General features: G+C 40.0%; 2 protein-coding genes and 1 long non-coding RNA gene across 4 annotated transcripts; 1 reads left to right on the forward strand and 2 right to left on the reverse strand.

Annotated features, from left to right (window-relative positions):
- Nucleotides 1-457: 457 nt before the first annotated feature.
- TMEM109 (transmembrane protein 109) lies at nucleotides 458-12,793 on the reverse strand. Its single transcript, XM_081332021.1, has 4 exons — nucleotides 12,012-12,793; nucleotides 10,605-10,876; nucleotides 6,789-6,891; nucleotides 458-1,769 (listed from the first exon to the last, which is right to left on the reverse strand). Exons 2-4 carry the CDS (start codon nucleotides 10,842-10,844, stop codon nucleotides 1,387-1,389), a joined length of 726 nt encoding a protein of 241 aa, XP_081188147.1. The 5' UTR covers nucleotides 10,845-10,876; nucleotides 12,012-12,793; the 3' UTR covers nucleotides 458-1,386.
- LOC308670476 (pre-mRNA-processing factor 19-like) lies at nucleotides 11,923-21,433 on the forward strand. Of its 2 annotated transcripts, none has more exons than XM_081332002.1 (16): nucleotides 11,923-12,056; nucleotides 14,888-15,037; nucleotides 15,727-15,803; nucleotides 16,127-16,268; nucleotides 16,412-16,485; nucleotides 16,569-16,631; nucleotides 16,974-17,019; nucleotides 17,178-17,248; nucleotides 17,863-17,938; nucleotides 18,188-18,297; nucleotides 18,471-18,626; nucleotides 18,768-18,837; nucleotides 18,973-19,058; nucleotides 19,881-20,051; nucleotides 20,885-20,990; nucleotides 21,162-21,433. In XM_081332002.1, the coding sequence occupies exons 4-16, from the start codon at nucleotides 16,136-16,138 to the stop codon at nucleotides 21,257-21,259; spliced, it is 1,260 nt and encodes a 419-aa protein (XP_081188128.1). In that variant the 5' UTR covers nucleotides 11,923-12,056; nucleotides 14,888-15,037; nucleotides 15,727-15,803; nucleotides 16,127-16,135; the 3' UTR covers nucleotides 21,260-21,433. The 2 variants fall into 2 exon arrangements, with proteins under 2 accessions (XP_081188128.1, XP_081188127.1); XM_081332001.1 differs by lacking the exon at nucleotides 11,923-12,056 and adding an exon at nucleotides 13,079-13,311.
- LOC308670516 lies at nucleotides 18,539-25,432 on the reverse strand. Its single transcript, XR_014027026.1, has 3 exons — nucleotides 25,252-25,432; nucleotides 24,285-24,353; nucleotides 18,539-18,655 (listed from the first exon to the last, which is right to left on the reverse strand). It is a non-coding gene; the product is annotated as an uncharacterized lncRNA (long non-coding RNA).
- Nucleotides 25,433-25,566: the final 134 nt, after the last annotated feature.

A 25,566-nucleotide genomic window follows, 5' to 3' on the forward strand; every position in this document is an offset into this window, starting at 1 on the left:
TGTAGAGCTGGCCATGCCCACCCAGTAGGCCATACGCACTCTAGCCACGCCCACCCAGTAGGCCACACCCACCCAGGCCATACCCACCCAGCCCCCTGAGGGCAACCGCAATGCTGATGCGGCCCTTAATGAAATTGAGTTTGACACCCCTGCTCTACATGGAACAGATTTACCCTGAAAGGTGATCCCCACCCCATTCCAATTCCATCTAATCTCAAGGTGTGCAAAATGTATGTATGGCTGTAGCATAATGGTTGAAAAAAAACGTTGCTTTGTCAAGTCAAACTAGAAGTCACTGTCTTCCCCCACCGTCATAAGTTCACTCTACAAGATTCTGAGGAGAAAGATACCAATATAAGCCTGTATATCCACAATCCTTTTTGCATCCAGCTTACATACCTGTGTATTTCCTGCCTTTAGGACCTGAAAAAGCAGCCAAGGACAATGGGATGTGATTAGATAGCCTTTATTTGGAAAACAGTAGCAAACTATTCAAATTATCTAAAGTATATTTATTTATATATATATATGTATATAGGCAAACAATATGCTGCTAACAGTGTATTTTCTTATATGTATTGTAAACAACAGGTCTCCATTCTCCAATAGGCAAAGAAGTCTTAAGTCTGAATTTATGGTTTTGCTTACTTGCAATATAAATTCAGTCTGGAGGGAAGGCCTGTGTATATTCCCTTGATTGTTTGTTTATGGCTTATCTCTGTTCTGGATCAGCAGGGGAACACCACTTGTCAAAACCGTCTTAAATTATCTCACACAGAGCACTGGCATGCAAAAGAAAATTATGTAAACTTGCTTTTAAAAGGCATCTTTGGCTTGCATTAAAACAACTTCAACAGGCACAATGTTCTGATTGCTGCATGGAGCAAACACAAACAGAGTAGTCATCTTTAACTTTCCCAGAGGCACTGAGTTTTATAAATATAAGCATGATAGTGTAGAATAATCATGTCCAAGGACCGGTTGTGAACTTTGTAAATCCTCATTCTCTTATCCCCAGTCATGAAATGCTGGTTTCCTTTTTTTTTTCTTTTAAAAAATAAGCATTTTTCATTACCAGGCCCATTGTCTTTAAAGAAGCTGCCGTGAGTCAAATGAAAAACAGAGTGAGCCCGAGAAGGGAAATGAAAATAAGGAGACAAAAGTAGAGAAAAAGCTTTTCTAAATGTCACTACCAACGGAAAGGCTATAGTAGGTCAGGTGCGATCATTTTCTTAGGGAGGACTTCCATCCTCCTAAATGGTAGTAGGTGGAAAAGATACCATCCAGGAACATCGACAGACTGAAAAAGAAGTAATGTAAGGGATAGAGGAGGAGGGAAATGTAGCTGCTTCTTGGAGGAAATGCGGTCAGCCCCCTGCCTGAAATTTATTCTTCATCCAGGTACCTGGGAGACCGTCTCTGCCGGCGTTGCAGTTCCTCCACTTGGCGCTCCAAGCTGTGCACTTTAGCCTCCAGCCTCGCACCAGAGCGATAGGATCCACTCAGCCAACCCAGCAAGACATAGAGAGTCAGCAAGGCCAACAGAAGTAAAACCTGTACTGGACGGTCAGGCACGGTAAACACAATAAATGCAAAGCAGCCTCCAAAGAGAAGAAATTTGAGGCCCCACATGATGCGGCTCAAAATAGTGAGCAACAGGCTGAACAGCAACGAGAGCACCCAATAGCTAATCAGGGCAGCCAGGCTCCAGAGCAGCAGTGCCTGAACCTGGTCAGGGCTCAGCTTCAGAAACTGTGTTAATCCATCTCCTGAAATAAAAAAGAAGAAAATAGCAATATGTTCAGTCTAATGAAGCACTACGACAGCCTTTCCCACATGGTACCCCAGGTGAATTAAGTCAAATTTTCAGCCAGGACAGTCTACATCTACGGTAGTTTAGGAGGAAGTGTTATTGCATGCAGGAAAGAAACATGCTTACTAGCTACTTACAAAGAACAGCTACACTCAAGTGTTAAGTATTACAGTTCAAACAAATTCCTCCTTTCTTATCTCATGGTGTAGATTAATTCCAGTATGCACAGAGCAGCAGGTGGGCATTTTATGGGCATAAATCTTTGCCTATTAAGCTTTGGGCTGCTTCTTTGACTCATTCTGAACAAGGAGGGTGGGGAATAATCCATTTGCTCCCCTCTCAGCACTGATACAAACACTCAAGGAAATTTCAATCCATGGAATGACTAACCTCATAGCTGAACAAGTCTTAAGATTTATATGAATTCATTTTTGAAATTTATAAGGATTAGGGTACTACCCCATATCTGGGTGACATACAGTAAAAAATAATCATATAATATACTTTTAAACTCTGGTAGACAAACAACCATTGAAAGGCAATCAAACACACAAGACCAACTTCTTACTCTAACCAAAAGCCCAGAAAAAGAGACATGTTTTCAGAACTCTTTGGAACAAAGGCAGGGTGGGAGCCAGATAACTCTGGGGTGGGTGGGGGGAACAGTGTAGCAACAGACAATGCACACTTCCTAAGTTCTTATCAGATGAACCTGTTTTGTGGATGGGATCTTCAGCATGGCAATTCTGTCCAATCATAGAGGCTGGGCAGAGGTCACCAAAGACAGATGGTCTTTAGATAACAAGACCCTATGCCATGGAGAGCCTTATAGCACCTTGAATTGTATCCTGAAGTCTACTGACAATCAGTACAGTTCAAGGAGCAAAGGTACTACACAGACTTATAAGTTATGCCCATAATTGCTGTGCCAGCACATTCTGAACCAGCTGCAATTTTCAAATAATTTCTAAGAGCAGCCTCATTGCGGTAGTTCATATGTGAGGCAATCAAATTGTGAGAGACTATCTGAAAGGTCTCCTGGTCCAGGTAAGGACATAATTGGCACACAGGATGGAATTGTTGAAAGGCCTTCTTAGCCATGGCTTCTACTTCTTCAACCCACACAATTGAGCAGGAGCTGTGAGTCCAACAAGATTGCCAACTTGCATATCAGTCCCAAAAGAAAAAGGGTAATCTCATTTAGATTAAAGATAAAACATCCCTTGCCCTGGCGGGGTGGGTGGTGTTGTGACTCAGGGCCAGCCTGTGGGTCCGACAGCCGGCTCCGATGTATCGGATGACTCAGACGAGGGGGAGGAGGGAAACGAACCGGCTGATGATGGTTTGGAGGCTTTGCAGAGCCCTCAGCCGGGGACCTCTTCTCAGCTGCGTGAGCCCGAGAGTGCGGAGGAAGATGACCCACAGCTGGCCCTGTTCAAGGACGCCCGACGCAGGAGGCAGTCGAGCAGGAACAAACAAAGAAAGGCTGCGGGACTCCTCGGGAGGAGGCACAGGGAGACCACGCCCTGAGCTCTCTATAAAAGGAGTGTTTGGGGAGGGGCTGGTTGCTGAAAGCAACTTTTCCGCTTGAGAAGACAAGCTCTAGTGTTTTTGTTAACTGCGTAATAAATCTTGGCAGATGCCTTTTAGCCTTGGACGCTCTCCAGTCTCTTCTTTCTGAATAGGGGTTTGCCTTATTACAAGGCCAGAAGAGGGCTGGTTCAGAACAGGTGGGTTCCAAAAGGCCACAGTAATTCAATCTTTTCAGGGTTGAGTTTAGGTCTATAGAAGCAGTATGGGTTTTACAGCATATATTTGCATGGGAGATAAGATTAAGCTAGTGTTAAGATTAGAGTTCCAATCATCAAGGACCATAGTTAAAAATTAGTGGCACAGTAAGTACTACCACATCATACCAATTCATGGTTGGAATCTCCTGCATTTAGAAATCAAGACTTTCCTTGGTTTTGCTATTTCCATCTTTAATCTCTTCACAGATGTTGTTATATCTTCTAACAGCTATTAAGTTTGTTCTGAGATATCGTAATGTCTTTATTGGCTTTGTTTTGTCAATTTTACTGTTTTGACACTGTTTTCCTCTGTTTTTGGTCTTTGGCAGCTTCTTTTCACATTTAGCCCTAGCAACTTGCACTTGATTTCATTCTTTAGTTCCTTATCAGCGAAGTCCAGGACATCAAAGAGATTCCTGGAATTCTTGAAAATGATGAGCTTTCAGGAACATATCATAGAAACCAGTTGGCTTTGTTCTTCCATTTTAGCTTATTTGAAATGTAAACATGAGCAGTTCAAATCTGTTTCGGTCAGCCTCTGGCCATGTCTTTGCTATTATAACTGAACTCTTTCACCTTTTTGTCTCATAAATATAATCAATTCGATTTCTTTGTGTTGTTCCTCTTTAGCATCTTGAATGGCATCAGATCTGAGAAGCCCATCTTCCAGTGCTATATTATCAATCACTTTATATTGTCTAGCCATGTGATTTTCTTGTTAAAAAAATACAGGAGTGATTTACTATTGTCTTCTCCTGCACACTGCAATATGAAACGACACCTTTGTTATTGTCATAAAGTTCCCATTTGTCTTCATCAACATTCCTATATAGGTGGCTACTTATTTATTTATTTATTGGCTGCCCAACTCCCACCTATAAGTTCAGGGCAATCCCTAGATAGCTCAACAGTTTTGTGAAAATACAACCTATCTAAGACCAAGGCTAATTGATCTTGTTAGGGCTGAGACTTCAGACACTCATTCAGGATTTTAATATTATCTCTTAGGCAGCTGGCATGACCACCATATCTTGGGTGACCCTCCTGGAAGAAAATATTCCTGCTACATTGTCATCTCTCCTAGAAACATCCTGCCACTCTGCCCCAAAGGGGCTACATAGCAGGACTTGCTATGACAATTACAGCTAACCATAAAAATGCTAATCCTGGCCCTTATAGTAATACTGACATTACAATGTAACCTTGAACCTTAAACATCCCAAACCTTAAGTTTACCATAATTCCAGTGCAAATAAATACTGTAAACTGAGTCTCTAAAAAAAATCTCAACTGTAATATAAATCTAAGGCATAAAACAGTGCTCTCAGGCATTATCCCGGCACTAATTTTAACCAAAAGCCTTAATGAACTCAAACTCTAATTTGACTAAAGTCCAATACTATAAACCTACTCCCATAACAAAATCTCAGCCATTACATAAATCTAAGGTCTGCTATTACAAGAGAATAGGAAGCCAATCCTTGTTCTTAACTTCAGATTCCAGCTTGTTATGGAGGAACCAATCACAGACCTTAATTCTGATATAATGCTGAACAAACCATGAAGATTGCTGGGTGTACTTTGTTATTTCTGAGGTGAGAAAGAGCTAAGATACATCAAATTATTAGCAATCATGCTCATTTGTAATGAACCAAAACTGACTTTTCTGAGATATACAAACATCAGCAAAGTTACCTTTAATTTCATCGATCTGGACAGGGGTATAGTATTGTTTTTGCAATAGACATGTTCATATTTAAATATATTTTTAGATACATTCATCAGTTCTGGAAAGACACAAGACTACATCCTGAGCATCTTGTATTTGGAAACTGACTCTGCTAAACCCAGTGGACCTTTCCTACTAGAAAATGCACACACACCCCAAGGACAAAGTGCATTTATGATGAAGGCAAAAAGATGCCAATGTAACATTCTCTGCCATATAACTGGTCAGCAACATATTTTCCAAAAGAAAAGCATTGAGGATGTCAGTAAGGAAGTCTATTGGGAGGGAAGAAAAATGCTTTTCTTCCAGATTAGCAGAAAAGTATACAAAATTGGCAACCAGAGAGAGGCGTGGGATCTACCAGTGGTATGGCTAGGCCACCCCAAAAGCTCCCAAGATAGCTTAAGATTTGGGAATACTTAGTAGCAAACATAAATGGCTCAACTTGGGTTTCTCTCAAAAAACTACCCAGGATTGAACTGTTGAAGAAAGGGCTATCAGAAAGATTGAATAGTATCTATTCGTTCACCTTGTCATCAAGAAAACCACATGGGTATCTTCTGAGTTCAATTTTACCTCTGAAAGGAATAAAATATTATTCAGAAATTTCTAATGAGTCTAAAGGACATTAGAAGAACCCACCTGAAAATCCTAAGTAATAACGGTTGTCTCTCTATCTCATCTAAAAGTTGACAAGTACAAATGTGACAAGTTGAAAACGCTAGCTAACTGAAACCGCAAGTAGTAGGAAAATAACACCTGTAAGTCTAGAGCTCAATGCATAACCACAGACAGATAAAAAGCAAGGTTCGTTCATAGAATAGCAGATGGTGATAGACAGGATGGGCACAAAGGGGGCTTCTTGAAAAATGGTAGGGTAGGGGGGCAGTGGTTTTAGGTGGACCGGAGTAGTTTTCGGATGATTGGGAAAGGGGTGTTGAGTGTGATAAGGGAGGGGGGAATATAAAAATGTGTCAAACAGCTGTTTAAGGTGTGACTGAACTCCTGTGTGTGTTTCAGTTCACCAAGCCTTTGCAAACGCTTTTTAAATAAAACTTTGTTGCTGGAATTCCAAGTGAGTTTGTTTGTTTTGGGATATTGAGCCACGTTCCAAACACCTCTTTGAAGAAACTAATAACTTTCTGAAAGAATACTGACAACAATACACATGCTACGGTACATTGTTAGTCTAAGATTACTAGGAACCAAACCAGATTGGCTTTTGCTGCAAAAAAAGCATGCTGATTCCCACTCATAGTGATTCAGTTTAGGCACATATTTAATATCGCAATCCTTCCTTTGCTTAATTGGAAGACAATACCACAAAATTTGAAAGGGGGACTAAAGTAAGAATAGGACTGTGTCCCTTGATACTGTTAGATTGCAGCATGCTGAACTTCTTCTGTTAACTTGCATCTTCCCCCCCCCCCACTATGCCAATAACCTGGTCACTTACCAGCCAATCCAAAGGACGTAAGAAACTGCCCTACAATTCGAGCCACAACAGATAAAGCTGAAGAGATTCCAGAGGAAACTATCCAAAGCAGGGCAAACGTATTCTGCAAGGAGACCAAATAAGAGAACACAGAATTCTTCTACAGCACTTATTATCAAACATTCTGAACAACTCTAAATAATACATGTCAATTTACCACAAAGGGGATCGCCTGGGCCACATAGCAAATAGTAGGGCTGCAGCTCCCTCCAGTGCTGAAATGAGTTGGGATTAAATCGAGCAGTGATAATAAGGTGCAGATTTAACAGATGACTAAAATTGTAAACCAAATGGAAAGCATCAAAGCACATGCGCTCTGAATGGCAAAAAGGGTTAGGAATCGTGCACAAAACTAAGAGCCCGCTTGGCTGATATAGTAGCAGATTTGAAGTTACCAGCCACTAAAAGTGTCAGAGCCATTGGAGAATGCAATAGAAGTAGGCTGAAATCCAATGGGAAACCTTTCCAGGATGAGACTTCTATCCTGCCCAGCATACTTTAAAAAAGTATAAATGGCTTTTACAAAGTTATTGGCTTGGCAATGCTTTCGCCACCAGTTTCATTCTCCCACCATCTTTGCAGTGAAAGTGTCTGTGAAAGACGAATGATCACAAGTACAAGCCTTCATACTCAAAAGGATTTTGCAGAACTGAGCCCTTATTCCCACAGAACTCCATCTGCATTGGTTTCTCCCCTGGAAACTCTACTTCATTCTCAACCAAGTGGGGGTCAGAGAAGCCAGGAGGTTTTTGTGATACTATTCTAAGGCTATGGGAAAATCTTTCCATGTAATTTATACAAAATACGGTTGCCAGCTATGACATTACTTCTGAACTTCGGAGTAGCTTACACTGAATTGGGAGCATGTGTTGGCATAATCAGGAGTCTGATGTTTGAAAACTTAGCAGAAAATCTGTTCTTTAAAAAAAACAGAAGTAGAAGATTTGGACTTGACGTTCAGAAAATGGTTTGTATTACAATCTGAAACTTGTGGGAATTTGCAGCTGTCATTCCTGTGAAGAAGCAAATCAATTTATATTTTCTTTCCGTCCATTGGATACTCATTATAACATATTATACTGAATAAGCTGTTTAGAATCCCTTTGAAAATAGAAGAAACCAGTTCTAAAATCTTCCCAAGAAAACTGTAGGGACTTCTGCAGTTTCCAGAGCTCAGGACTGAGTCAAAAGGGTGTATGCATGCACACCCACCCACAAGATAAAAAGGGTTTTAGGAGTAAAATGGAGAGAGAATAATTTTTCTTCCACATTTAGGGTATACTGCACTCTCAAAATATATCCTAAAGAGCTGATGAACACTTGTGGATGAAATATGAGGGAAAAGACTCAACTAAAATATTTGATGGTGGAAGAGAGGGAACTTAGAATTCATTTATAACATATTAAAATTGATTACAGTTATGTTAACTCTTTGCAAGTATATTTACTCAGTTGAATATCATTTACAAATTATTACATTGCATCACTTGGGAGGGGGGGGGACATCAAGAATGTTCACAGACTGCAATCAGCTAACCAAAACTGCAGTACAAGACATTCCCTAGGTCCTTTTGTGTGTTTGTGTAAAGAAAAGCTGAGCTATTTTGAGCCAAAATCCTATTTTAAAAAAAGGGATACAAATCAATCCTGAATAGTGCTCAGGAAATAATATACTGAAATATTTCCTCCTATGAAAAACTGAGAAGACTCAAAAATCAACATGAAGGATATGGACGTATTATATACTAACTATTGGTAAACAAGGTTTTTCTTTAAACAGCATGATTGAGTGTTCTATCTGAATGAATGAATGAACCTTTATTGTCAAAGTACAACCATGTATACATTGAGATTGGCTGAGCCTCCCTTCGTGCCCCCACCCCCAACTTACAGTGACACAAACCCTCAATCTTATTACACCATGTGAGCTAATTGCACAATGCACCGGACTCGCAAGTCAATCATGCATAAAGTTTATAAAATTATTTCCTGTTCAAAAGCCTAACAGCCCATGGATAAAAGTTGTTCTTCGGCCTGTTGGTACGGCTGGCTATACTCCTATATCTCCTACCCGATGGTAGGAGAGTAAAGAGATACCGACCAGGTGTGAGTCGTCCCTGAGAATTTTCCTCACTCTTCCAAGGCAGCGAGCCCTGGCGATGTCATCCAGTGGTGTCAGGGGACAGCCCACAATTTCTTGTGCTGTGCTCACCACCCTCTGTAATGCTTTCCTATCCATGGCTGTCAGACCAGCATACCAAACCACAATACCGTACGAGAGGACGCTCTCTATAGTAGACCGGTAAAAGAGGGTCATAAGCCGTTGTTCTACCCTGCTCTTCCGCAAGACCCTGAGAAAGTGAAGTCTCTGTTGGGCCTTTCTGGCCACCTAGGTTGTATTAACTTTCCAGGTAAGGTCTTTGCAGAGGTAGAAATTATCTCTGGATAATTTCCTAGAAAACTATATAACTATATATTTTCCCAAATTGTGTCACTCATTTCATAAGTATGTGACTTATTTTATATATATATATATATATATATATATATATATATATATATATATATATATATATATATATATATATATATATATATATATATATATATATATATATATATATATATATATATATATTCCTTGATAAGATTAAAAATACGAATCCCAGGCATGTTAAAATTAACAAACAAATGAACACTGGGATAGAATTAAAAACTAAAACAGTTTTTATTGCTGAAAAATCAAGCTTTCGTTGGCCAACTGCCAACGTCATCAGGATGGAGATGCTGGGGTGGGGAGATTCCGTTTATACTGTTGGTGTCTGCACTCTGCTCATGGAGCATGCTCAGATCTGTTTGTTGAGGTCTGCCGTATTTCTTTGATATCATGCCAGAATTGCAATTGCAATTACATTGGGGAGACAGCAAAACGACTGAGGACTAGGGTGCATGAACACAAGCTTGCTATTAGAAGACAAGAACAACGTTCACAGGTGTGGACGCACATGGCTACACACAACCATGCCTTTAATCTAGCAGGGACTGAGGCTATTGCCAGTGACAACACTAAAGGCGGCCGCCTGTTTAAGGAAGCCTGGTTTTCAAACCATTCCTCCATCAACCGGCATATAGACCTCCCCCCTGCATACCAGGCACTAAAAAATTGGGAAGAGCAACGACGTGCGCGACATGAAGACAAACAGCGCAAGAATTCACAAATTATCTCATTGCATCAAATCCAAGGTTGCACCAGCACACAACCACTCTGCAATGTCGAACACAAGGAAGAAGAGCAACAACCATTTAAGATCCCTGGCATGAGAACACGGACAATGACCAGGGTTATGGCTACAACACATGGAGCTATAAACAATTCACTTTTAACAACAGATACCCAGAGACAAATACATCCCAAAAACGGATGCGCGACAACTCAAAGAAATACGGCAGACCTCAACAAACAGATCTGAGCATGCTCCATGAGCAGAGTGCAGACACCAACAGTATAAACGGAATCTCCCCACCCCAGCATCTCCATCCTGATGACGTTGGCAGTTGGCCAACGAAAGCTTGATTTTTCAGCAATAAAAACTGTTTTAGTTTTTAATTCTATCCCAGTGTTCATTTGTTTGTTAATATATATATATATATATATATATATATATATATATATATATATATATATATATATATATATATATATATATATATATATATATATATATACACACACACACACACACACACATATAGACAAGAACAGCACTTCTGTCATACCTCATTCAGCATCAGAAAGTTCTCTTTACCAATCAAATTCTCCAGTGTCTTCCTTACAGTACGAGTCACTTCAAATAAAAAGTCAGGTTCCACACGTTTCTTTTCCCAAGATGATCTTTGATGATGTTGGGCACTGGCAAAACAGGTGTTCATGAAAGACAGCAAGACAATGATGCCCAAGAATGAGGCGAGCATCATCTTGCGGTGGCAACTCCATAAATTAAGTTTCCCTCCAATCATCTTTCCAGTGTTTGTCTTCACACCCTGTCTTTCTGCAAGTATGGTTAAAAAAACACAGATTAAGAGAAAGCATATTTCTCTCCATGTTCGTACCCAGACAGGGTTATAAGAGGAGAGGCTTTGAAAATCACGTCCTACACAGCTTGAGAATTACAAGTTAATGCCGACACCTTCAACTGGGCGCAGTAAGCAATCGGCCACTATCTGCAATCATTCAGCTTAGATGTCATAACACTAAACAGCAACCAAGCTGCAACTGTTTACACTAATTGGAACTTCCAGGTACTTTTAAACATTAGTTCCCCAGAGTGCTTGTTCAGCCAACATGGTATAACTAAGGCGTGGAAAATATAGGTTATTACTTGATGCTTAGAGAAGACAAAATTGCATAACTGGTGGTAAATGCAAATGCTGATTGTATTGTCATTTTCTATTGCTTCACAATTATGGCATCTCCCCAGCAATACCCCCAGATTCTTATTTAAAAAATTGAGAATTCAAAGGATGTGAAATTGTTGGCATTTACAATAAAGCCTATGGCTCAGCCTGTCCTTAGAAACTCTCCACACAGTTCCCTTAATTGCTGCTTTGTTTCAAGCCTCAGTAGTCAGAATTTCCAGATTCACCCAGAAAACGAATCATATCTCCTAAGTCTGAAGTCTGCTTCGGAAAAGCTTCCAACTCTACAGAGTTTACCTACTCTAGGCTAACTACTGGGTATAGATTTTAAAAAACTACTCCAAATAAAGAGGCAATTACAACCAAATTAATCTTCTACACACTCTTGGTGTCCCTATCATATAGCCTGTTTCCAGAAACGTAAGAACAAATGCATAACCAATCTCAGGACCCGTTTCCACCGCCACCTTTATTTTCCAGCAAGTTGAGCAAGATCCGATTCTCTTTTTTTAAAGTTCATTTCTTGGCTCAATCACAACCTACAGGAAAGCCACAAAATTTTCCGCAACATCCTTCGTGAGCAGCGCTTCGTAAATGGTAATCTCCACTCTCTCGTCAGCTTGTCTGAAAGCGAGAAGCTGCTTCTCCCCCGAAAACTTCAGGTGAGCTGCGTTAAAGGAAGAACTCGTGCGGGAGGGAATGGCGAGGCGACCCGCACCTTGGGGACCGGACGCCGCTGCCGCCGAGGAAAGTTGGGTGAATAGTTACCTTGTCCCGAGCTTGAAGAAAAGGAGTGGAATGGCAGCTCCAGCGGTATGGACAATTTATTTTCTCTCCCTCGGGGGAAATTCAAAAAACAGCCCCGGCCTCCAAGTCCAGCTACTTTCTGGGAAATGCAGTCCAAGCAGCGTCGGAAGACGGTTTAAATCCTAGTCAGGAGCATGCTCAGAATTGTACTCCTGTAATTATTTATTTTGCAAGATATAAATATAATACCCGCAGTCTCTTTTAAGCTTACCCACGGAGTGCCTTCCCTTCAGAAATAAGAGCCGCACCTTTCTTTATGGAAAGCTTGTGAAAACTTGCCCGAAGGGCGGGTAGCGGGAAAGTGGCCGGAGATCCATAGGTTGTGATGATTGAATTTGGTATATGATGGTTCCTTTTATTATTATTTGATTGCGATGATTATAATATGTGTACTGCTTATAGTATCGGAATGATTGAAGTGGCATAAGGCATCTGTAGTAAATGAAAAAGAGCAACATAAAAATAAATTATCTGTGCATTCTTTGCGCTCAGAACACTGGCATGCTTCCAAACGTTTCTAAGGCAGCGATGAAAATTGAAAACGGTCAGCCTCCGCAATGTTGTTGTCGCCTAAATCTTCAACTATTTATGGCAATTTCTGCCTCCGAATTGGGCATGCTATCGACGTTTTTGGTCTATCGCCAACAATCAAGTTTCAAACACAGCGAAGGGCTGATTCCAGTGTTTCGAAGTCATCTAAAGTTTATATGAAAAGTAATTTGGTTACTTTTCCTGTTACTTTTCCTGCTGGCTTGATACATTAGATAAGTACGTGGATTTTTTATTTATTTCTTTTGCACTCTCCATTGTTTCCATTCTGTTACAGGAGCACGGCAACTGACGCTGAATAAATCTATTTTTCTAGCTACATATACTGTATTTCGAGACCAGCGTTATGCCGAACAAGTGCATGACGGGAATGGTAGTTTTCCCGGGTCCTCCGGATCCGGAAGCAGCTTGTTTTCGCCGGACGGTTAGGTCACGCGGCGGGGGTTGTTCCTCTAACGGGGACGTGAGAGAGAGAGAGAGAGAGAGAGAGAGGAGAAATTCCGCTTCCGGCCTGCGCTGGAGGTTCGCGCGCTATTCGTGCTCTGCGGTGTGGTGGCGTTTAAAAAAAAAGCTGAGGCGGACTCCCGAAAGGCGAATCTTCTTCCTTGGCCTCGTGGCCCCCGAAACAGCCATAAGGATTAAACCGAGGATTATAATATTTACAACGTCCGCGGGGGGATTATACTGCGCGCTATGTCTCTCATATGCTCCAGTGAGTGACCCGCTTTCTCCTTGGCTCGGGTTCTTCCTTCCCGCACAGCTGCGGTCTCGCATGGAGGGGGAAGGCGAGAGAGAGAGAGAGGCAGACTCCCCTTTTAAGAGCAGCAGCAACTTTGGTGGTTAACTATGACAGTTTCCGAGTATTGCTCTGCCTGAGGGCTTGAAATGTTCACAGTCGGTGAGATCGTATCATGGTCACTGTTGTAAACTGCAGGTAGACCTAGGTATGAGCTGAGAGGTTGTCGCAGGACAGGAAAAGAAAGCCAAGACTTTTTCTCTCTCCCCCTCTCCAGAAGGCAGGACACCAAAGAATGGATTCAGTATTCCGTTTCAGTGTTAGGGGGGGAAAAAACCCCTTCTTCACAGTTTGGTACCTGGTCTCTGAACAGTTCCTAGATGAAGATAAGGCTTACGTGTCTCAATTATAAATCTTAGGGAGTTTTTTTTAAAAAAAATTGGTCACAGAAACTGAGTTCGGTTATGATGAACTGTGCAAATACTTAATCCATATAGAAGTGGAAGAAGCCATTGAAGCTATCAAGGCCAACCATCTGCTCAGTGCAGAAATGTTATATTCATCACATTTTTGAACCACCATCTCCCTCACAGAGAATGCAAATTAATCATCAATTGCAAATTACAATCCAGCCATTGCTAGTATAGATCCAGTGAAGGGGAGCCAGTACCTCTCTAAATAATTAGTTCCTGTATTCATCTGCTCAGCTAGAATCCACCTTTCTGCAATCATTATTCTTTATCTTGGAGTAATGGGCATCAATTCTTGACCTGTATTATTTAAACCACTTCAGATACTTCAAAAATGCTATCTTACTCCATTCAATTATTATTTTTTTTCCTCAAAGCTAAACCTATCCAATTCCTTCAGTGTCTCATAAGCATTTCTGGCCCTCTGATTTCTTTGTTGTCCTCTTACCTGTGCCATTTACTTTGAATCTTGTTTTTGGGGTCCACAAATGGACACAATATTTTAGAGCTACCTGAATCAGAATGTAACGATCTAATTTGAAACTACCATCAAAACAGATTAAACTTAACATTCAGTTTTTTGGCAACTACGTGATTTTTCATTGCTTGTATTTAGCTTATGATTAACAGGTCTTTTTCATGAATACTGCTATCAACTTTTCATTTTCTTTTCAGTGAAGACATTCATTTGCATTTGTCACTATCACATTTTATCTCTTATTTTCCTACCAATTATATTTTCAGTTTAACTACATCTATAATAGCATAAATTACAGATTGTGATTTGTACATGGCGTTTCCATCTTAAGACCTTAAGAATTGTCTTGCATCTGATTTGCATAAATAACATTTCCAACAGTAGGGTTTTTTTAGATATTATTAAATCAATGTTTTGCTTATCTTCTTTTGGGACTTGATATCCTAACAGAATATTAATTGTTTGTAACCATCTGAAGTTCCATATATTGGGAGGTCTTACTGTTATTTCTGTATATTTTTAAATCCAAAGGCAGTTTAACTTAGTTTACAGAAGATGTTTGTTTTAATGATTTTTTTTTCTACCTCCACCTTTTTTCTTGCAGTTTCTAATGAGGTACCAGAGCATCCCTGTCTGTCCCCAGTCTCAAATCATGTTTATGAGCGAAGACTGATTGAAAAGTATATTGCAGAGAATGGGACTGATCCAGTAAACAACCAGCCACTGTCTGAGGAACAGCTGCTAGATATCAAAGGTAAGGAAGATCAGGAGAATTACTTTGTTGAATGCAGACTACCTAATCTGACTGATCTCTTACAACCTTGTAGGAAAGTCTTGAAAATATTTGTTAGTTTATTGTAAGATGTGAAATGATTCCAAAATATCAGGGCCAGGTTTAAGGAGAGGATTGTTCAACAGATCCATTTAGAACAATGCTATATGTATAGATCTCATTTATTTATTAAATTATATGCTGCCCATCTCCCTAACCAAAGCAACTCTTGACTAAAATGTATATCTGGCACTTCTCCCTAATCAGAAATACCACCTCTGTTTACATTCACATTTTCTCACTTTGTACATTGTCCATTGTTTCTATGTTGCTCTTTCCATATGATTTGCTTGAACATCTGTCTCCAACTATAATTATATCATTGTCTGTGGTCGAATTTTTATAAAACATCTGTCCCTTCTGCAGATTTTTTCAGCTCCTTTGGTTTTAAAATAGCAAGACATGAATATAGCACCCTTGCTTTTCCAGTGCCATCCATAGTCTTCAATCCTACCCCCAGCTGGATCACACTGGAAGAAACCCCACAACAATAGCCAAAAAAAATAATTCACTAAAAGGTTGACATAAGTGTCCTAGCCACGGTTTAAAGACTTGTGAGGGTAGATATTGGGGTTCTCTAGAATTAATGCTTGTATATATTTCTTTCACAGTTGCCCACCCAATTCGGCCTAAGCCTCCTTCTGCTACCAGTATTCCAGCTATCCTGAAGGCCCTACAAGATGAATGGGTATCTATCTATCTATCTATCTATTCATACAGTAATCCAGAATTCATATTTTATCGTGAGCAAGAGAGTTCTGCCACTCGTGTAACATCCAGAATCAGATTTTGCGCTCACAGAACAAAGGATTAGTAAAAAAAAATCAGTTGATTTCAGATGTCATGAAAGCTATCCATTTTCACTTTGCTTTTTCTGTTCACCAGAGTGGAAAGACCAAGGCAGAAATTAATGGGCTGCATGTGCTGGCGTGCTGTGTATTCATAGTTACTAAGCTAGCATGTCCAGATGTCGCCCCCTACAATGTTAATGTGTGAAATTACTTCCTTCAGGATGCCGTCATGCTACACAGTTTCACTTTGCGCCAGCAGCTTCAGACTACACGCCAGGAACTTTCTCATGCACTCTACCAGCATGATGCTGCCTGCCGTGTCATTGCTCGTCTCACCAAAGAGGTGACTGCTGCAAGAGAAGGTACAGAATATTTTATTTTTTAAATGGTATCCAAGAAATACCGTAATAATAATAATAATAATAATAATAATTTAATTTCTATACCGCCCTTCTCCCATTATGCCAACTGTGCTAAACCTGAAAAATCATCTCTTTCTTCACAGCTTTGGCAACTCTGAAACCCCAGGCCGGCATGATTGTTCCCCAAGCTATACCCTCTTCACAACCAAATCCTATGGTACGTTCCTCGTAATTTTGTAATTCTTTTCATGCTGTGTCTTCTTTCTCTGAACTGAAATGCTTTATTTGCTCTTTTTCCAGGGTGCCGGTGAACCAATGGATCTAGGAGAGTTGGCAGGAATGACCCCAGAGATTATCCAGAAAGTAAGAAATATTTTGGGTTCAGAACTACAAGTAAACAGTTATAATACATTGGCCTGAGCTGTTAAATACATAGAAGTGATTGTGCCATTTCTGTAGTAGGATTGTGCAAAAAGGTTTCCTTTGAATCAGTCTGAGTGTGCAACTTTGCAAAACACCTAATTTCAAGGACGAAATTGCCTGTTTCAGGATTTTACAAAACTTTGAAAATGTTTCAAGTGGTTCATTTCATTCTCGAAGGATGTTTTTATGCGTAAAACACATTCTTTTTGCCTATCCTATATCACTGTGCCTTCAATTTTATATTAAAGCGGCTATGTCTAATATCGTTTTTCTCTCTTGCAGCTTCAAGACAAAGCCACAGTACTGACCACAGAGCGGAAAAAGGCAAGTGCCCCTATTTACTAACGTTGGCTGTGGAATCGGGTGATTCTGGGATATGCCTAGAAATTCTCTTTGCAGAAGAATTGCTAAGAGAGATCCAGTTGCTTGTCCTAGGTAGTTTGTGTTCTTGGTGGATGAGTTCTCTTTTCTTCTTTTGACAGAGAGGGAAGACTGTGCCAGAGGAGCTGGTAAAACCAGAAGAACTTAATAGATACCGGCAGATGGCTTCACACGTGGTAAATATAGGATCGATTGAGAAGATTATCCTAAAAGTCAAAAAAATGGCTAAATTTCTTTAACACTGCTAGTGAATTTCCTCATTGGGAGCACATTTACATTAACGATAGTTCTCTACATTTTAGATATTGTGCTCTGGATTGTCTGAGAGATTATGTGCACTTGGGGCTTTCAAAAGTACAGAATTTCTAGTATGCACCTAGTACCTCTGCATCCTCATTTTTGCAGTAGATTTTGGTCTTTACTACCAAAATCCAACATCTAACAGCAAACAAAAGTATGGACTAAACATACACCAACATACAAACCCCACGCACACCTTTTATAAAAGCCTCCTCCTATGTTGCTTGCTATGTGCACTTGGGGCTTTCAAAAGTACAGAATTTCTAGTATGCACCTAGTACCTCTGCATCCTCATTTTTGCAGTAGATTTTGGTCTTTACTACCAAAATCCAACATCTAACAGCAAACAAAAGTATGGACTAAACATACACCAACATACAAACCCCACGCACACCTTTTATAAAAGCCTCCTCCTATGTTGCTTGCTTGTCAGTGAATAATATGAGAAGCCTTGGAATCCTAATTGCAATACTTTTGTGTTTTTAAACAGGGATTGCACAGTGCCAGTATCCCTGGCATTCTTGCTCTTGACCTGTGTCCTTCTGACACCAACAAGATCCTAACAGGTATGTTAAGACTTCTGCCTCCTTTTTCCCCCAGAGTGCTGTTTATTGCTCCCTGATTATCTTTAAAAGGATAGTAGCTTATAACTCATTTTTGTGTTGCTGAAGTCTATTTCCATGAAACACTAGTAGTAATGTTACTGCAATATCACGCCAGTAATACGTGTTTTAAATCAACCACTGAAGAATGCTTTCTGTTAATAGATTCTGCTGCCGAGCTGCCCTGGTTTCTTAGTTTTGTCTTGTTCGCAGGTGGTGCTGATAAAAACGTTGTTGTCTTTGACAAGAGCTCAGAACAGATCCTGGCCACCCTGAAAGGTCACACAAAGAAGGTCACCGGCGTAGTGTTCCACCCATCCCAGGTAAGAGCTCTGGGTTTTCTGCAGGATTTTTCCATGAGAAAATCAGACGGATTATATTTATACAACCATAAACAAGGTTTCAAGGTTTTCTCATACATTAGTTGAAGAAGTCGGGTTTGCACGTGGTCTTACAGAATTGGTATTTGAGGCGATGACGTCTCTTTGCCCTCTAGGAACTGGTGTTCTCAGCATCTCCAGATGCCACTATCCGGATTTGGTCAGTCTCTGGCGCCTCCTGTGTGCAGGTTGTACGAGCCCATGAAAGTGCTGTCACAGGGCTGAGTCTCCATGCAACTGGCGATTATCTTTTGAGCTCTTCTGATGACCAGGTGAGAGTGAATTCAGAATATCTGTTCGCCTAGATTTATTTATTTTTTAAAAAAAATAAGAATTCAACATAACAATAATGAAAGTCACGATCTTCTGGCGCCAACTGCTTATACACAATCTCAAACCTTTGCTTTTTATAGTATTGGGCTTTCTCTGACATCCAGACTGGCCGTGTTCTCACCAAGGTCACAGATGAAACGTCTGGCTGTGGTAAGGATTTTACACTTAGAATCTAAATTTAGCATTCTGTGAGAGCTGCTGGAGTGAGTGTAGTCTCAATGTGTTGGGCATCTGGGTAGGAATAACCTGGTTAGGAGCTCCCTCTCTTACACTCTTTTCCTACAGCTCTCACCTGTGCTCAGTTCCACCCTGACGGGCTTATTTTTGGGACAGGAACAATGGACTCCCAGATTAAGATCTGGGACCTAAAGGTAAGAATTGGCTTGTATTATGATAAATGTTGGAAAGTTTTACTTTGCAAGACTGATTATTAAGGATTTGCTGACACTGACCATGCATATTCTAAAAAATATCCTTATCTTTTTAGGGCTTTGAATGACAAATGCTTTAAAGCTATTAACTAGAGCTTGGAGATTTAGAATATCCCAGAAGTCTAGTAATACATCCTGAATAGTTTTATTTGCTGCTTATCTGCTGTATTATCTGGTGTTTTAAATTCATAAGATTATCTGCTGCTTAAGTTCAGCATTATATTTTATTTCAAGAGTACTTTATGTTTTAAAGTGTTGCAATGCATACTTTTTGGAACACATAATCTTAATGAATTGAAATATGAACTCAGAAATATCACTACTATTTTGATTGTCGGTTAATGCTTTTGTTCATAAGTTGAAAGAATTATGTTTATGTTTTTATTGCTGGATTCAGTACAAAGATTTAAGGTAGCTACATCATTGTGTAAATTGTCTTGAGAAAATCATTTGAGAGGTGACATAACAGTTTTTTTAGTTATCATTACGTTGTATCACCTAAAGCGAATGGAAGCACTTTAGTGATGCACTAAAGGCTAATTTTATTTTCTTTCAAACAGTTTTTTAATCTCTTGAAATCTGATCTATCTATCTGAAGTATGTATACTCCTAGGTATTGCTGTTAATGTTACATTGAGCTCAAAACATTATACAGGAATATTATTGAAAGGACTGATCTCAAAGGCAGGGGAGAGACATGAGTTGTATTTCTTTGGAGGGTACAACATCAGTCTAATAGCACTAATTACTTGCCTTCCTTAGGAACGGACTAATGTCGCAAACTTCCCTGGACACTCTGGTCCCATTACTAGCATTGCCTTCTCCGAGAATGGCTACTACTTGGCCACTGCTGCTGATGACTCCTCAGTCAAACTCTGGGATCTCCGCAAGCTGAAGAATTTCAAGACGCTGCAGCTGGATAATAACTTTGAGGTTTGTTTAGTTGCATTTTGTTTGTCAGTTGTACATTTTTGAGCCCTCTGTATTTTAATCTCCTCTGACAGATTTCATCTAGCTACTTTTAAAGCTTTGGAATCTTCCTTGGGATGGAACAAAATCTGTTTCCTCTGTGTGAGAGCTTGGTTTCTTTTGAATTGTGTGCACCCTCACACTGCAGACTCTAAGGAGCTTACATTATAGTACAATACAAAATAATCCAAACCATAATAGTAATTCCCAAATAATTACTGGCTACATTCAGTTGTGACATAGACTAACATTTATTCCAGGAAGACTGCAGAAGAGCAGTATTTCCTGAACGTTAATAGGGAAGGCACCATTCCTGTCATGGGGGAGCAAACTATTTCAGAATGTAGGATTCATAGCAGAAATGGTCATTTCAAGGATCCCACTTCCCTTAAAGTAGGGAGTTCTCCCTACTTGTTTGTATTAGCTGGTAAATTTAAATTAGATGGTTTCAGAGATGTCCTAGAGCACAGGTCTGCAACCCGCGGCTCCTGGTCCTCTGCCATGTGCAGTCCAAAAAAAAAAAAGTGGGACTAAAAAAGTTCAACCAATCAATTCAAATATGCAGGGTAGATGCATATCTGGCCTTGGCTCCACTCTTCACTCAAACCCTGTTCTGCGCATGTGTGCATGTATGTGCATGTACACATATTTTTTGCGGCTCCCAGTTTTTCCTTTTGTGAGGGAACCGGTTCCGAGTAGCTCTTTCACTGTTTCAGGTTGCTGACCCCTGTCCTAGAGCATGTGAACATATAATGCTTTGCTTCTTGAAACCTATTTTCTGTGCCTTTCCTCTTTAGGTGAAGTCTCTCATCTTTGATCAGAGTGGTACCTATCTGGCCCTGGGTGGTACTGATGTCCAAGTGTTCATCTGTAAACAATGGACAGAAGTACTTCATTTTACAGGTATGAGATTGTTGGCTTTTGTATCACTGTCCAGAGATGCTATACAATACTGCCTTTTGTACTGGTGGTTAGCATCAGTGCTTTGGTTATTTCTGCTCCCTTCTGTTTCTTTGAAGAGATAATCATAGAGTGAAAAATATCTCGTCTGACTGTCCTGTCTTTTTTCCACAGAGCATAGTGGGCTGACAACAGGAGTAGCCTTCGGGCACCATGCTAAGTTCCTCGCTTCCACAGGCATGGACAGAAGCCTGAAATTCTACAGCCTGTAGCTTCTGTTTCTAGGATGCAAAGCAGCTGGATCCTATTCTCTGCTGTAATAAAAAACTATGGGATACACATGGGGTGTTGGACTGATGGAACATCATGTACATTATAGCTGCTGGTGTCAGTTTTCTGTAGCATGGAAAATTGCCCAGAGTTTTAAATATATTTGTTTTCCTCTGTGTTCGTTTTTCATGTAGATCTGCAACTGTAACAATACTTGGTCAAAACCCATGCACTGCTGACTCTCTAATAGGGATAGTGGCAGAGATGAGGATGAAGAAAGGGTTGGGGAGATGTGCAGTTTTTTGTATGCTGCTCTCTAGTTTCATTAAAAAAACAATATTCAACTGTAACAATGTGCTTTTGGGTGGTATCTTACATTTCAAACATTTGTATATTGAACTACAATTTGCCAACACACACAGGTTGGCAAATTACAAATGTTTATACATAACAGCTTTTGAATTTCTCACAGCATGAGAAGGTATCACAGTTCAGCAATTTTGATGATGAATTCCTTAAATTGGAATATTTAGTATTCAGTATCTAGGCACCTTCTGAAGGCAGAATATTCTGGTAGCCAGTCATTGAAATGGAATGTTACAAATACAGCCTCAAATAGGGAGCATACATACTACTTTGAGATATGAAATCTGGTACTTGTTTTATTACAATAGACAGTATTGTAATATGTGGACCAGGACCTGATTTGCATAAGGCACCTTTCTGTGTCTTGATATCAGTGTGGTTTTGAGCAGCTCTTTTCTCTGGGCCTCTTTTTCAAAAAACCTTCATTTCCATTTCATTTCATTATTTCCTAAATATATAAATTTGTACATTTTTTTCTATATAAACATTGTTTTAAGCATCATTTGGTTATATTGGGATAAAACAGACCACAAAGAAGTTTTATCATTTTAGGTGAATTCATCTTGTCCGGTTAGTTTATGGATCATTTTTTTAGGCCAGAAGATTGAAATAACTAAGCAAACTGGTTAAATTAATCCTGGGAAGTGTGTTATATTACCACAGCCACAGGACACTGTTTTCTTCAAAACATACTTTCAGGATTTTCCTGAGAACTTGCACACAGGAACTGTCACAGGACATTAAAACATCTAGTACATTTTAGATAGCAATATCAGAGATAGCCATGTTTGTCTATATATTTGTCATTACACTTATTCAGAAAACCTAGATAAAGTTTTTTACAGCTTGATTGAAAACATGGAAATGCAAGATTTTCATTTTTAATGGTGGTATATTTTCAGTTCTGAACTGGAAGACAAATGTTTTTGCAACTCACAAGTTTGCTAGTGAGGTTGCTTCTTATATTCATGGAGATAAGCAGGATGAAAAGGTAAGTCATAGACCCTGAACAATAAAAAGCAATAGCTAAGATTGAACAGATCAAAACAAAAGCACACCAACTTCTCCAGAATTTTTTTAAGAAGCTCAAAGTCCCATAAAAGCAGCCTAGGCTGTTTCAAAAATGCTAGATGCTTATAAAGCCATTGGAAAGGGTTATATTCTCATCACCTGCTTCTGTTGTATCTTGTGAATCAACAATTGTGATAAGGCAAGAATTAAAACAGATCAATTAAGGCTATCTACTTCATAGATAGGGCTCGCAACTTGGGTGTCCTCCTGGATTCACAGCTCAGTTTGGAAGACCATGTAGGAGCTGTGGCCAGGGGGGCTTTTGCCCAGGTTCGCCTGGTGCGCCAGTTGCGACCCTATCTGGACCGGGATGCCCTGCGTACAGTCATGCGCTCGTGACCTCTCGTATAGACTACTGCAATGCTCTGTACATGGGGCTGCCCTTGAGGACCACTCGGAGGCTTCAGCTGGTACAGAATGCGGCTGCGCGAGTTGTGATGGGGGGTCTCCCGATACTCCCATGTAACACCTCCGCGAGCTGCATTGGCTTCCAGTTGCCCTCCAGGTGAGATTCAAGGTGCTGGTGATTACCTATAAAGCCCTAAATGGCATGGGTCCGGATTACTTATGGGAGCACCTGCTGCCGGCGTCATCTTCCCTTCGTCCTGTGCGCTTCCACAGAGAGGGCCTCCTCAGGGTGCCGTTGGTCAGAGAGTGTCAGCTTGCGGCCCCCAGGGGGAGAGCATTCTCTGTGGGCGCGCCAGCCCTTTGGAATCAATTACCAGTTGAGCTCCGGATGGCTCCCGACCTTCGCTCTTTCCGCCGTGATCTGAAAACCTATTTATTTGAACAGGCCGGCCTGGTTTAAGGGTTTGGGGTATTTTTAATTATTTATTGTTAGGGCTTAATTAATTTTTATTTTAACTTTTATATGTAATGCTTTTATTGCCCTGTACACCGCCCTGAGTCCTTCGGGAGAAGGGCGGTATAGAAATTCAATAAATAAATAAATAAATAAATAATGCAGTTATTGCTGCTTCTGTTTGGCTGGATTCCCTAAACGGAACACAGAAGCTACCATGTACTTCCATGAAACTGAACTTTTGGTTTTTATGAAAGCGTGTACAAAGTGATAACTGGGTTATTGCAGCATGGACGAGGGAAAACCACTCCACTTTGCTGCCTTAATGCAGTTTGCACAGGCAGCAATATGAAGTTTGTCCCTGGGCTGTGTGGCATCCTCACTTGCCATTTTGGTGTACCCACAAAGGTTTGTGGGCATAGTGAAAATGACATCTGCTTCTGTCCCTGCAGTTGGTCATCAGAGTAAATGACCGTGGGGACATTGTAGCAGCCATAACTGAAATGGGTTTATAAGCAGCTTTTGGGGGGGGGGTTGTCTCTGTTGTAACTGAACAGCCATTAAGTGACCAGTCATATCTCATGGAAAACCAGTAGTGATCCAGTTTAGGCAAAGATTTAATATTGCAACCCTTCCTTTGCTTACTTGGAAGACAATCCCACAAAATTTGAAAGGGGAACTAAAGAGAATAGGACTCTGCCCCTGGATACTGTTACACTGAGATATACTTAACCTCTTTTGTTTACTTTCACCTTTTCCCCCATTCTGCTAATAACCTGGTCACTTACAATTCAAGTCACCAGAAGTAAGGCTGAAGAGATTCCAGAGGAAACTGTCCAAATCAGGGAAGACATATTCTGCAAAGACACCAAATATGAATTCTTCTATACTACTTATTATCAAACATTCTCCAAGTTAATTTACTATAAAGGATGTGGTCTTTTTCCTGGGCTACATAGCAAATGATAAGCTGCAGACCCTTCTAGTGCTGAAATGAATTGGAATTAAATCAAGCAGTGATAATGCAGATTTAACTGTTGACTGTAAAACACATGGAAAGTACAAGTAAGAATACTTTGCACACCAAACTGCAAGAAGAGTTAGGAATTATGTACTAAATTAAGAGCTTGCCCAGCTGAAATAGTAGATTTGAAGATACAGTGACTAAAAATATGAGTCATTAGAGAATGAAATAGAAGTAGGCTGATTTCTGATGAAAATTTTTCCAGAATGAGTTTTCTATCCTGGGCAGCATACTTAAAAAAAGGATGAACTTTTTAATTATTTTATTGGCATGGCAATGCTTTCACCACCAGTCTCATCCTCCCACTGAGTGAAAGAAGAATGACCACAAGTTCAAACTTTTATACTGAAAGGATCCTGCAGAATTGGTTTCTGGCCAAGTGGAGGCAGAGAAACCAAGAGGCTTTTGTGATAACTATTCTGTTATGGGAAAACCTTTTCATGTAATTTACACAAAATACCACTCACACTGAATTGGGAACATATGTTGGCATAATCAGGAGTCTGATGTTTAGCTGAGAATCTGTTCTTTAAAAAACAGAAGCAGAAAATTTGGACTTGACATTTGGAAAATGATTTATATTGCAATTTGAAAATGGTTTATATTACAATTTGAAATTCGTAGGAATTTGTAACTGTCATTCATACAAGGAAACAAATCAATTTATACTTTCTTTCCATCGATTAGATACTAATTATAATACATTACACTGAATAAGCTGTTTAGAATACCTTTCAATATAGATGAAATTTCCCCAGGAAAACTGCAGGAACTTCTCCAGGCAGTTTCCAGGAGTCAGGTCATCTAAATTTCATACGAAAAAGAAATTTGGCTACTGCTGTTTTCCAAGTCTCACTAGATATATTATATAGGTACTTTTTTGTTTTGTTTTGTTTTGCTTTCTGCATTGTTTCCAGCTTGGCAACTGACGCTGAATAAATCTATTTTTCCAGCTACATATACTGTATAGTGCATGACGGGAATGGTAGTTTTTCCCGGATCCTCCGGATCCGGAAGTAGATTGTTTTCGCCGGACGGTTAGGTCA

This window comes from Vipera berus (genome assembly GCF_964194415.1).
Source record: "Vipera berus genome assembly, chromosome: 1".
NCBI classification, from domain to species: domain Eukaryota; kingdom Metazoa; phylum Chordata; class Lepidosauria; order Squamata; family Viperidae; genus Vipera; species Vipera berus.

Bases quoted from the DNA above. Each gene is read 5' to 3' on its own strand.
- TMEM109 (XM_081332021.1), bottom strand. From the start codon at position 10,844: ATGATTGGAGGGAAACTTAATTTATGGAGTTGCCACCGCAAGATGATG. The intron at 6,892-10,604 runs GTATGACAGAAG...GTCTCCTTGCAG, and splicing joins ACTTTCTGATGCTGAATGAG to AATACGTTTGCCCTGCTTTG. The intron at 1,770-6,788 runs GTAAGTGACCAG...TTTTTATTTCAG, and splicing joins TACGTCCTTTGGATTGGCTG to GAGATGGATTAACACAGTTT.
- LOC308670476 (XM_081332001.1), top strand. The intron at 16,269-16,411 runs GTACAGAATATT...CTTTCTTCACAG, and splicing joins GGTGACTGCTGCAAGAGAAG to CTTTGGCAACTCTGAAACCC. The intron at 18,627-18,767 runs GTGAGAGTGAAT...TGCTTTTTATAG, and splicing joins TGAGCTCTTCTGATGACCAG to TATTGGGCTTTCTCTGACAT.